A 12,477-nucleotide genomic window follows, 5' to 3' on the forward strand; every position below is an offset into this window, starting at 1 on the left:
TTTCAAAAAGAAAGACATGATTTTAATATTACTTAACAATATGTTAAAAAAGTAGCCAGGCAGGCCTCCGTGTTAATACAATTGTACACTCTATAACAGACTCGATGGCGGTGTGAGTACTGGGGGGATTTTTCGTTTTGAACTTTCTCATTCTGCAGGGATCTTACACAAGCTGGCTACGAGTCGGGGGGTCAAACACAAATAGCGGAACGTGTACACTCTCAAACAGGACGTTGTGGAGGAGACGGAAGACCGCCTGCCCTGGACCCCGCGAATCGGCTGGGGACACGGGGAGCGAGCGTGAGTGACAGCCGGCCCCCAGGGGACCGGGTGACAGGATGGTGAGATGCAGAGGCGACGGAGCCACGCAGACGGCCACACTCGCGCTGGGCCGGCCAGGCCCGGGAGGCCGGTTCAAGTGTCCGAGGCCGAGGCGGCTGGAGGAATTGGCGGGAAGCTACTGTCCAACCCCAACGGCACAGAGCTACAGTCACAGTCGCACTCACAGACTACAGGCACGCCAGCTGGACTCGGGGAGTCACCGCGCCACCCCAGGGCTGGGGCTGGCGAGGGTCAGTGTTCCAGGGACTCGGCCAGGCTCGCGCCCGTGCCCTCTTCAGCGGTCGTCATTCAGTGGGCAGCAAACGTGGCTTTTTTCAAGCTAAAATTGGACCAGTTGATGGACAGTCTTTGCCGGGTCTGTCGCGCGGAATCCAAGCAGAATCTGCGAAGACAGAAAGGCAAACGGTCAGGGAAGGCAGTGGCCACGCCCACTGGTCCTGCAACCCACATGGCGCCCAGCCACCCAGGCAACGGGCCGCCAGCCTTGTGTTACACGAAGGAGAGGCTACTGTCTGCACAACCTCGGCACAGCTCAGCAGCTCCTGCCGTTCTAGCTCCCTGTGGGCAGAGGAGCATGATTCCACCTGCGGTGGCTGGTGTCGTCACTCACCCGGGAGGTGGAACTTAGGGGTGCTCAACCATTCAAGCACAGACTGGGTGCCGAGCGCCGGGCCAGAAGCAGAGCGCTGCGGTGCCCGCTGCCGGGCAGGGTGCTTCCATGGGCACCCTCAATCGGCGCCACTCAGGAAGTCTCCAAACACGGTGTCATGTTCCTGCTGAAGGTCGGCCAGGGAAACCCAGTCCCCACCACCGCAGAGCCGCCCACAGTTCCTCCAGCACTGGGCACAAAACCCAGGCTGCCCCTACGGGCCCTGTGTGCAGGGTGTCGTGTGTTCAGGTGACCAATGACACTGCCACGCTGTGGTGCCCGCCCCAAGTGAGGAGACCAGACATGGCGGCCCACCCTCCCCCAGGAGGAGACTGCGGTCCAGCTTTGTAGTCGTCAGACCCTTTCACAGTCTCAGGACTGCTGAACGCGCCCTGAGCAGTGGTTCTTCTGCCGAATTCTGAGATTCACGTATATAAATGGAATCGCACTCTGTCTTTTGTTATTGCTTCTTTCACTCAACACGGAGCTTCCTTGCTAGGCAGGAGCTTGTCCGTTGCTGATGCTGTATGAACGACCATCGGTGTATCCCTTCCAGTCCTGACAGTGAACTAAGTGGTTCCCAACCTGGGACTCCAATGCATGGAGGGACACCACTGTCCTTGTCCTGTCTCCCGCCTACCCACACGCACATGGAATGTACCTCAATTCTACCCCGATTTGGCCAAAGTGGCTTTCACCAGTCCATGCTCCCAGGAGCCACGCCCTGGCCCAGAGGTAACCTAGACCAATCACTGTCTGCGGACAGACTCCTGGCCTCTGCCAGGCTGGACTCTGGCACCTTACTGGTCAGACATGCTCTGGGAATTACTGTTAGTGGTTTCTGTCTGCCCATTTGTCAGCTGGTCTGTCTTTTTCTTACTGACCTGTAATTTACTGATACGAATCCTTTGTTAGGCCCCTTGGCAGAGCTAATGGTTTGTGCTCCTCTGCCAACTAAAAGGTTGGTGGTTAGAACTCACCCAGCGGTGCCATGGAAGAAAGGCCTGGCAACCTGCTTCCATAAAGATTACAGCCAAGGAAACCCTATGGAGCAGTTCTACTCTGTAACACATGGGGTTGCCATGAGTTGGAGTAAACAGCAACCAGTAACAATCGTTTGTTATGTGCTGTAAACACTTTCTTTAAAGTAAATCCTTAATTTTAATGTACTATAATTTATCACTTTAATGACTGATGTTTTAAAAATTTTTCCCCTACCCTGAGGTGAGAAAGATTCACCTTCATTTTCTACCAAACAAAAAAGTTAGCTTTTGACATTTAAAATCCTAGTCCACCTGTGCAGTGCAGTAAATTACTTACTATGGCCCTTCTAGCCATGGTCTTGTGACTCCCACAAAATGACTGGGTGGGACTATGCAAATAAGGTGCTTGTAGCCCACCAAGGGGATTGGACAGCCTGCTAATAATGCAAATAAAGAGCATGGAACCCTTGCAGGGGACTGCTCAGTTCTGCCATCTCGCTAGGCTTAAAGGGAGCCAATCTCAGAGGCTAAAGGGTGACCTTACTACCATCAAGAAGAGCCAGGTGCAGAGCGTGTCCTTTGGACCTGGAGTCCCTGTGCTGAGAACCTCCTAGACCCAGGAGATGAAGATAGCTGTAACACTGTAGGCAGCAGCAATGCAAGATGGCACAGTGGGCTTCTTGGCCCACTGAGCGGGGTGGCTGCAGGGTGTTTCCTGGCCCACGGAGCAAGAGAGCTGAGAGCCTTCGGGCAGAGGCTTCCAGGTAGAGTGGGGTACCTCAGGAGAGCTAAAGAGCTTTGTAACACTTGCCCAGGAAAGGCAGAGGCCAGGCAGACGGCCGAGAGAGGCCTGCCTGCAGGAATTGCTGAGAAGCTGCTGCCCTGATTGAAGAACTGTATCCTGAATTGTTTGTTATTCCAAGTTGATCCTGATCCTGAATTATAACCTGTTACTTCCCTAATAAACCCCATAATCATGAGTATGGTCTGTGATTGTTCGTGGCCACTGCAACGAATTATTGAACCCAGCAGAGAGAGTAGAGAGTGCCGTGGGAGGGATGGCTGGTGTCAGAATTGGTAAACAGGCTGGAGGGTTGAGGTATTTCTGACCTCCATCTCATGGGAATCTGCTTTGGGCTGATGCTGATCTTGATTCTCTCTCTTCCTCCTGAAATTAGGCGAGGTCTCTGACACCACACTACTTTTACAATCCGGAGCTGACATCTGAGTATGACATGATAGAGAGATCCAATTCCAGTTTTCCAATATAGATAGCAACTTTTCACAGCTCCACTCATAGACAGGGCCTCATTTCCCAGTAGCCTGCTGACCCGCCTTGTCCATTAGGGCCAGGTTAGTCTGCTTCTGGGCTGTGTCTTCTGTCTGCTGGTTACCCATCTCTGCACGGATATCACAACATTTTAAGGGCATGACTTTAGAAGTCTTTATAAAGGGCAGGATACCTACCCCTCCTTGTTCTTTCAATTCTTCTCAGACATGTTATATCAGTCCTTGGTGGTATACTTTTTTTGATAAAATGTGACAGACAACGTAGAAGGGCGAGTGAAACAAATGTGTACTCCAGAGAATAATTACAAAACAAACACTGTGTATCGACCAAGGTCCAGATGTGACTCTATCAGCACCCAGGCGACACCCCCCAATGCTCTTAGGTACGGCCCTCCCCTTCCCGAGACGTAATCACCACCCGGACTTTTCATGGTGGTCACTGCCTTGCTTTCCCCTATAGTTTTAACACGTATTTATGTAACCCTAAACAATATGCTTAATTTCTTGAAATCGAATTATCAAGGTGTAATCTATGGGTAATTACGTACAGCTGTAGATATGCTGACTGCTGCACATCCAACCACCACCTCAACCGAGATACTGAGCATTGCCACCAAGCCCCAAAACTTCCTCATGCCCCTTTGCTGTCAGGCCCCGCGCTACCCTAGCCCCAGGCAAACAAGGATCTGCTGCACTATGGACTCATCTGCATTTTCTGGGATTTCACAGAAATGAAAGCACACAGTACGCATCCTGTCTGGCTTCCCTCACTCAGTGCGTTTCTGAGCAGCGTCTACGGTGCTGTGCCATCGGTTGCTTGTTCCTTTGCATTGCTGAGTAGTGCTGGGAGGGCCATGCTGTATTTATCTATCCACCTGCTGATGGACAGCTGGGTGTTCTCAGGTTTTGGCTCTTACAAATAAAACTTCTGAGAACACTGTGCACGAGTCTTCGTATTGGCAGGTGCCCACGAGTGGGGAAGCTGGACTGAAGGGTAGGTTTACTAAACAATACACTTTGTTTTGCGTGCTTCTGGAATTTATATAAATAGAATTATATATATTATTTTGTGCTTTGCTTTGACTATTTTGTAAGAGTCATTGTGTTGCATACCACCCCATCCAGCCCTTTACACTGCTGTACGGCATTTCATCCTATGGCTGTGTCACAACTTACCCATCCCAACGGGTTTTAGAAACACCGTGTTAAAACTCCACAAAAGCCCTTCTTGTGTTTTGACCAGGGCTGGATTAAATCTACAGATAAGCTTTAGGAAATCCAACAGCTTTATGACATTAGCTCTTCCTATTTGTGAATACAGAATCTCACATCTTTTACTTAGGTGTTCTGTAATGTTGTTCAGAAAAGTTTCATCATTTTCTGTATACAAATCTTGTGCATCTCTTGTTAAGATTTACCAGCAGACACTTCGTAGCTTTTGGTGCTATCGTATTTTCTCTTGATGGCATAGAGAAAAACAAATAACTTCTGTACAGTTCTGCTAAGGCAGGCCCCTTACTAAGTGTCCTACACATTCTTTTCTACTGACTATGTAGACAATTATATCGTCTGTAAAAATTCGAGTTTTATTTCCTGCTTTCCACTCCTTAAGACTTTAATTTCTTTTGTCTTGTTGTGCCGGCCACAATTCAAGGTTGAACAGAAGTAGAAACAGAGAACGTTTCTATTTTGTACATGCTAGCACATTTCCCCATTTAGGATAATGTTTCCTTCTGTTACTAGTTAACTACTTTTCTTTTTAAAATTATACACGGAGTTAAGGTTTTATCAAATGCTTTTTCTCAATCTACTGAAATGATCATATAGCTTTTTTGTTTTTTTTTTAACATATTAACATAGCCAATAACATTAGCAGATTTCTAGTATTAAACACTTTGCTTTCTTGGGATAAACCAATTTGGTCATGCCTTTTGGGGTTAGATCTCGTTTGAGTATTTTCTTTAGGAGTTTTGCATCTAATATTCATGAGTGAGACAAACCTGTAATTTTTTCTTTTTCTGGTATTGTCCTTGGCAGATTCTGGTATCAAAATTTTCCTTGTCTCATTAAATGAGGAGGATTCTCTTGGGTGTGCAGTCCCTCTCTGTTTAAATCCTCTGGTTGAGTTTGTACAAGGCTGGTATACTCTGTTTTTTGTAAGTTTGGGAGAATCTGGTGTAAGCTGCTGGAACGCAGTTTCCTCTCTGGGATGAGTTACAGCTACTGCTTCAGTCTCTTCAGCAGCTACTGAGTCATTCAGGCTTTCTTATTTTTCCTTGGAATGATTTTGCATTTAAGTTTTTAAATTGTCATGATGCTCTTCCAAGTATTCTCTTATTATAGTTTAATCTCTGCAGTACCTGTAGTTATATCCCCCTTTTCACTTACACATTTACAAAATGAAAGGAAACCTTTTTATTCATGGAAATTTCCAAACACACATAAAAGTAACAAGTATAGTGTAATAAGCCCCATGGAGACATCACCCAACTTTTTGACAACTATCAACATCCCATTCCTTGTTTCATCTACTATGGCATTTGACTTTTTTTTTCTTTTTCTGCTTGACCAGTCTCCCAAAGGTTTATTTATCAGTAAGTCTTTCCAAAGAATCACATTTTGGCTTTGTTGATCTTCTCTGTCATATCTTGGTTGTGTGTTTCATTGATTTCTCTTATTCTTTTTTTCTTTTTTTTTTTTTTTTACTTTCTTGTGTTTATTCTGTTGTTCTTTCCCTAATTTCTCAAATGAAATCTTTAACTCACTAATTTTCAGCTTCTTGGTTTGTTTTTAAACTAGTTTTGGCATTTAAGGCTTTACATAAAGGGCTCTGAAACAAAATCTTGTCAGGATCCCATAAATTTTCAAACGCAATGTTTTCATTACCTTTTAGTTCTTCCTGTTTTAAAATCTCCACTATGGTTTTTCACTTGACCCACGAGTTATTTAAAATTATATACTTTTACACTTTCCAATACTTAGGGATCTTAAAATTTACAGCAAACTTCCAACTTAAAGGTGTTGTGGTCAGAGAGCACACAACCGTGATACTCGTTCTCTGTGGCGGTGAGCCTTGCTCTATGGGGCCTAGTGCAAGTTCAGTTTCTGTGGCTGTTGCCGTGTGCCCAAGAGGAATGCAAACTCTCTTTCTTGGGTGCAATGCTCCACCTACATTCATTAGCCAAGCCATTCTAATCTCCTACGTTTCTGCGTATTCTACGACTGCTTGAGCCATCAATAACGCACAGAAATAGGCTGAAATCTCCAACCAGGATGGTGGATTCATCTGATTCTCTGTGCCATTCCAACCATTTTTGCATTTTGTATTTTGAGACTATTATGTGTAAATGTTTCAAATGTCTATTTCTTCCTGATAAACTGAACCCTTTGTCATTACATAATAATCTCTCTATCCCCAATAATGTAAGGGGCCCTGGTGGTGCAGGGGTTAAACTCTCAGCTATTAACCAAAAGTTCAGCTGTTTGAACTCACCATCCACTCTACAGCAGAAAGATGTGGCAGTCAGCTTCCATAAATATTAGAGCCTTGGAAACCCTCTGGGGCAGCTCTACTCTGTCTTATAGGGTCGCTATGAGTCGGAATTGACCGGATGGAAACGTTTTTTTAAAATCTCCAACGATGCTTGTTTCAGTTTTGTCTCCTATTACAAAACTACAACAGCTTCCTTTTAGCTCACAAACCTTTGTCCTTTTCCTTTATGTGCATCTTTCCACTTCATTATACTTGAGGTATGTCCTTGTAAACTCCGTGTGTGTGTACAGAAATAAAATTTGTAAATATAATCTAACAATCTATTTCCTTTTAGTCTACTTACTGTTTATTGTAGCTACTGACATAACTGGACTTATGACTGCCATCTTTTCCAATTTCTATTTATACCACTTTTTTTTCTCTTTGGGTTTTGATTTTGTTGTTGTTCTACCTCACCCCATTTTTTTTTCCTATTGGTTTGCAATTCATACACCCTCTTTCTATGCTTTTAATAGTTGCCCTTGAATTTTTACCATGACCACTTAAGCCCGAATGTTAAGTATCTTAACTGCCCACCTAAACAATAAAAGGACCGGAGAAGGCTCAGCTCTGATCTTTTCTCTACTAACTTGCATATATTGCAATTAATACTGCAGCAGTTCTTTTCCTTTCAATCCTGCCAATGAGAAACCATTACTATGTTTCTGCTAACCTAGACTTACTGGCCTCTGTGTTTCTCGTCCTCCCTGCAATCACACTGTCCCTCTGGGAACATCTTTCTTTTTTCCTGAAGTATAATTTGAGATGCTTCCATTCAGGCAGGTCTCTTGGTAGCAGTTTTTCTTTATTATGGGAAAACATTTTTATTTCATTCCTGTTCTTGAAGAATAGTTTTGCTGGGTACGTAAAAATTCTAGACAGTTTTTTCTCAACGTTTTATAAATACCACTCCACTGTTTTCTAGTTTATGTTGCTAAAAAGTCTGCTTCATTCTAACCACCTCTCATTTGTAGGTGATCTTTCCTTTTCTTTTTTGATGCTCCTTAGTTTTATATGCTATGTCTAAGAGTGGATTTTTGTTTATTTTACTTGTAATTTTGGCTTTGTAGACACATATCTCTCATCAGTTCTGCAAAAACCTTAGGCACCATCTCTTTGACTGTTGAGTTTTTCTGTATTCTCTACATTTTCTCTTAGAGTGCTCTCCAGTTAAATGTTTGTTAAACCTACTTGTCTCTCCTCTGTCTCCTAACCCCTTTCATATTTTCTATTTTCCTAATATCACTGCGTATTCTCAATACATTTGCTAGATATGCCCTCCAATCCACTAATTCCCTCTTCAACAGGGTCTAATGTATTTGTCATCTATTGAGTCTTGATTTTAACAACTTCATTTTTTATTTCTAGTTTTTTCATTGTTTTCCCCAAGTCCTGGGTGTTTGAGAATCTTTGTTTATGAGGTCATGCATGATTTTAAAGTGTGGAAGTCCTACAGGCCTACCTTGAGGAAATTTCTCTCTAAAATCTGCCTATAGCTAGGAAGTGCCCTCCAGTACTCCAGAATCCAGCCTCAGAGTGAGCCTACCCTTCCCTACCAATTTAGCTCCAGCCCTGGCTCCCTTCTCCCCTGGCTGTGGTTCCTTGAGGTCCTGACCCATTCCCAGGTATTGCTGGCCCAGTACACTTGGTATTCCCACCTCAGTTCTAGGAAATCCAGACTCCCAGTCTCCCCAGCACCCTTATCCCACCCAATACTGGCTTAGCTCACATCTGCTTCTTTGGGGACAGGAGACGGTTCCTAGAAAGCTTGCTTATTCTAAGACCAGAAATACTTTAAGGAGTAGAAGAGTGTGATTTAAGGCCTGGGGGTGGGGGAAAAGGTCTCTTCTGAACTACTAGCTGTTCATGATATCAGAAGGAGAATTCTGTACACTGACTTTGCATCCAACAACACTGCCAACCTTAATAACACAAGAAATTTACCTATGTACTTTTGAACTTTTTTGTAAAACATAGTATCTTCTGAGAATAATGACAATTTCATTTCTTATCCCTTTTTTTTCTTTTTATGCCTTTACAAATAGAGGTTGTGGTAATAGGCATACCTGTCTTTTTTTTTTTAATCTCAAGGGATAGGTTTTAACATTTCACCATTAAGTATGGTATGTGCTGAAGTTTTTCTTATGGATACTTTCATATTATATTCAGAAAGTGCCCTTCTATTCCAGTGTGTTGAGAGTTTTTATTACGAATGGATGTTTAACTTTAGCATGTGCTTTTCACCACCTACCATGATAATCGTGATCATATATATATATAATAAATATAAATATATAATTTCCAAAAACGGTTACGATTTTATAGTATTTAAGATATAAGTTAATGACCATTTTGCAATGCAAACTAACTGCTCCTTTTGTGTGTTTCTATTTGAAATAAAGAGGATAAAGTACTTCCAAAGAAAAAATAAAATTTCCTTACCATACTCATATAACTATTGAACACAGTACTGATAATGTCTGCTCAAATATCAATGTTACTCTCTATTAAAAATATGGCGTATCGGTGTTGTCAAACTTGAGTCCAGCAGATCAGAGGCTCGCTAGAATAGACTGCTGGGCCCCAGCTGAGTTGGATTCGGCAGGCGTGGGAGAGGCCTGAGTGTTTGCATTTCTCAGGTGTTCCTGGAGATGTTGCGGGTCCAGGGCCACTGTAAGAACCACTGCCACAAACTATTCTCTGCAGTCGTGAAGGGGGGAGTGTACAAGTGTGAGGTGAGTGAGAAGGTGACAGCATGTGTGTGCAAATGTGGGGCTGTGGGTAGCATGAGTGGCAGGCCTGTCATCCACAATCTGACTTGGCAGCCAGGCTGTCTGACTGGCTGATGGAACTTCCATCTAGGAGACCTGGAAGTGCTATGGGAGGGTCACAAACCCATCACTATTCAGACACACTGTCCTAATGTTTACCTTTTGAAGTACTCCACTTCCCTCTCTGTTTCATCCATATCCACACTGTCTAGGTCGATATCTTTAGGCAGAAAGACATCATCTGCAAAATAAAAGAGGTAAGTCAAACTATAATAATTGGTCATTTTACCAGAATAGAATAAATCATCTGATTTTACTAAAGTTTTAATAACTTCACCAAACAACAACGAAAAATATTTTTAATGAGATCTTACAAAAGGCCAAGAGAGGGCAAACCTCTCTAATGTGCCCTGAAGGCATAGGTTCAGCCTGGAAATTACAGAGCTCACATCTGTTGAGCAAAGCAAGCAGCGGCCTCCAGTCCTATTAGAAGACAGCTATTTGCTGGAAGCCAGACTCTGATGTGGCTGTCATTCAAACACAGCCAGCCCATCAGACAGCCCATGAGAAGACTCTGGGGCAAGATGATTCTTCCCTTAGCTACCACTCCTCTGCCAGTCTGTCATATGGTGGTGGCTTGCATGTTGCTGCAATGCTGGAAACTATGCCACTAGTGTTTCAAATGCCAGCAGGATCACCCAGACTGGACAGGTTTCCTGGAGCTTCCAGACTAAGACAGACTAGAAAGAAGGACTTGGCGGTCTACTTCTGAGAAAACTGGCCAGTGAAAACCTTATTAATAGCACTGGAACTCTGTGTGATACAGTACCAGAAGATGGGCACCTCAGGTTGGACGGCACGCAAAATACAACTAGGGAAGTGCTGCCTCCTCAAAGTAGAGCCGAACATAATAACGTGGATGGAGTAAAGCTTTCGGGACCTTCACTTGCTGACGTGGTACAATTTTAAATGAAGAAACAGCTGCAAACATCCACTAATAACTGGAGCGTGGAACATACAAAGAAGAAGGATTGGTAGTTGAAAAATACGGCCTTGGTGACAGAAATGATGACGGAGACAGCACGAGAGAATTCTGCAAGACCAACGACTTCTTCACTGCAAACACCTTTTTTCATCAACATGAACAGCAACTACACATGTAGACCTCACTGGACAGAATACACAGGAATCAAAATCGACTACGACTGTGGAAAGAGATGATGGAAAAGCTCGATATCATCAGTCATAACAAGGCCAACCGCACAGCAGAGCATCAATTGCTCATGTGTAAGTTGAAGTTGAAGCTGAAGAAAATTCAACCAAGTCCATGAGAACCAAAGTACAACCTTGAGTACATCCCAGCTGAATTTAGAGACCGTCTCAAGAACAGATCTGATGCACTGAATATTAATGAACAAAAGACCAGACAAGTTGTGGAATGACAGCAAGGACATTATACGTGAAGAAAGTAAAAAAAGGTCATTAAAAAGACAAGAAAGAAAGAAAAGGCCAAAATAAGATGGCAGAAGAGACTCTGAAACTTGCTCTTGAACCTAAGAGTAGCTAATGCAAATGGAAGAAATGATGAAGTAAAAGAGCTGAACAAAAGATTTCAAAGGGCTGCTGGAGAGGACAAAGTAAAGTATTATAATGAAATATACGAAGACCTGGAGTTAGAAAACCAAAAGGGAAGAAGAGGCTCAACATTTCTCAAGCTGAAAGAACTGAAGAAAAATTCAAGCCTCGAGTGGCAATACTGCAGGATTCTATGGCAAATACTGAACGACGCAGGAAGCATCAAAAGAAAATGGAAGGAATACACAAGAGTCACTGTAACAAAAAAAAAATTGGATGAAATTCAACCACTTCAGGAGGAAGCATATGATCAAGAACTGATGGTATTTAAGGAAGAAGTCCAAGCTGCACTGAAAGCACAGGTGAAAAACAAGGCTCCAGGAATTGAGATGTTTCAACAAACAGATGCAGCGCTGACAGCACTCACTCATCTATGCCAAGAAATTAGGAAGAAAGCTACCTGGCCAACCAACTGGAAGAGATCCACATATGTGTCCATTCTAAAGAAAGGTAATCCAACAGGATGCGGATATTATCGAACAATATCATTAATATCACACGAAAGTAAAATTTTGCTTCAGCACTGACAGGTAACTGCCAGAAATTCAAGCTGTTTCAGAACAGGACTCTGAACGAGGGATATCCATTGTACAAGGAAAGGTCATGGAAGCTCACAGACACATCCAAACTCCCTGAAGGACTGAACTGCTGGGTGGAGGGCTGTGGGGACCATGGTCTTGGGGAACATCTAGCTCAACTGCCATAACACCATTTATAAAGACAATGTTCTGCATTCTACCTCGGTGTGTAGCATCTGGGGTCTTAAAAGCCTGTGAGCAGCCATCTAAGATACTCCACTGGTCTCACCCCTTTGGGAGCAAGGGAGAATGAAGAGAACAAGACACAAGGAAAAGATTAGTCCAAAGGACTAATGGACCACAGCTACCAAGGCGTCCACCAGACTGAGTCCAGTACAGCTGGATGGTGCCCGGCTACCACCACTGACTGCTCTGACTGGAATCACAACAGAGGGTTCTGGACAGAGCTGGAGAAGGATGTAGAACAAAATTCTAACAAACAAGTAAAGACCAGATTTACTGACCTGAAACTGGAGAAACCCTGAGAGTACGGCCCCCAGACACCCTTTTAGCCCAGTGGTGAAGTCACTCCCGAGGTTCACTGTTCAGCCGGGGACTGGACAGCCCCATAAAACAAAACGTGACTAAGGAGGCACAGCAGTCCAGGGACATGGACTAAAAGGCAGGAGGGGATAGGAAAGCTGGTGACAGGGAACCCAAGGCTGAGAAAGGACAGTGTTGACGTGTCAGGGGTTTG

General features: G+C 43.9%; 1 protein-coding gene across 1 annotated transcript in view; it reads right to left on the minus strand.

The window, feature by feature from the left end:
* Positions 1–494: 494 nt before the first annotated feature.
* Positions 495–12,477, minus strand: part of FAM193A (family with sequence similarity 193 member A) — a 111,920-nt gene continuing 99,937 nt past the window's right edge. Inside the window, exons 19-20 of the mRNA XM_004383514.3 lie at positions 9,727–9,808; positions 495–724 (exon numbers count right to left, since the gene is read on the minus strand). Of these exons, the coding sequence (XP_004383571.2) occupies positions 631–724; positions 9,727–9,808 (176 nt within the window). The 3' untranslated portion in view covers positions 495–630. The remainder of the gene's footprint in view (positions 725–9,726; positions 9,809–12,477) is intronic.

This window comes from Trichechus manatus, unplaced genomic scaffold (genome assembly GCF_000243295.1).
Source record: "Trichechus manatus latirostris isolate Lorelei unplaced genomic scaffold, TriManLat1.0 scaffold00111, whole genome shotgun sequence".
NCBI classification, from domain to species: Eukaryota; Metazoa; Chordata; class Mammalia; order Sirenia; family Trichechidae; genus Trichechus; species Trichechus manatus.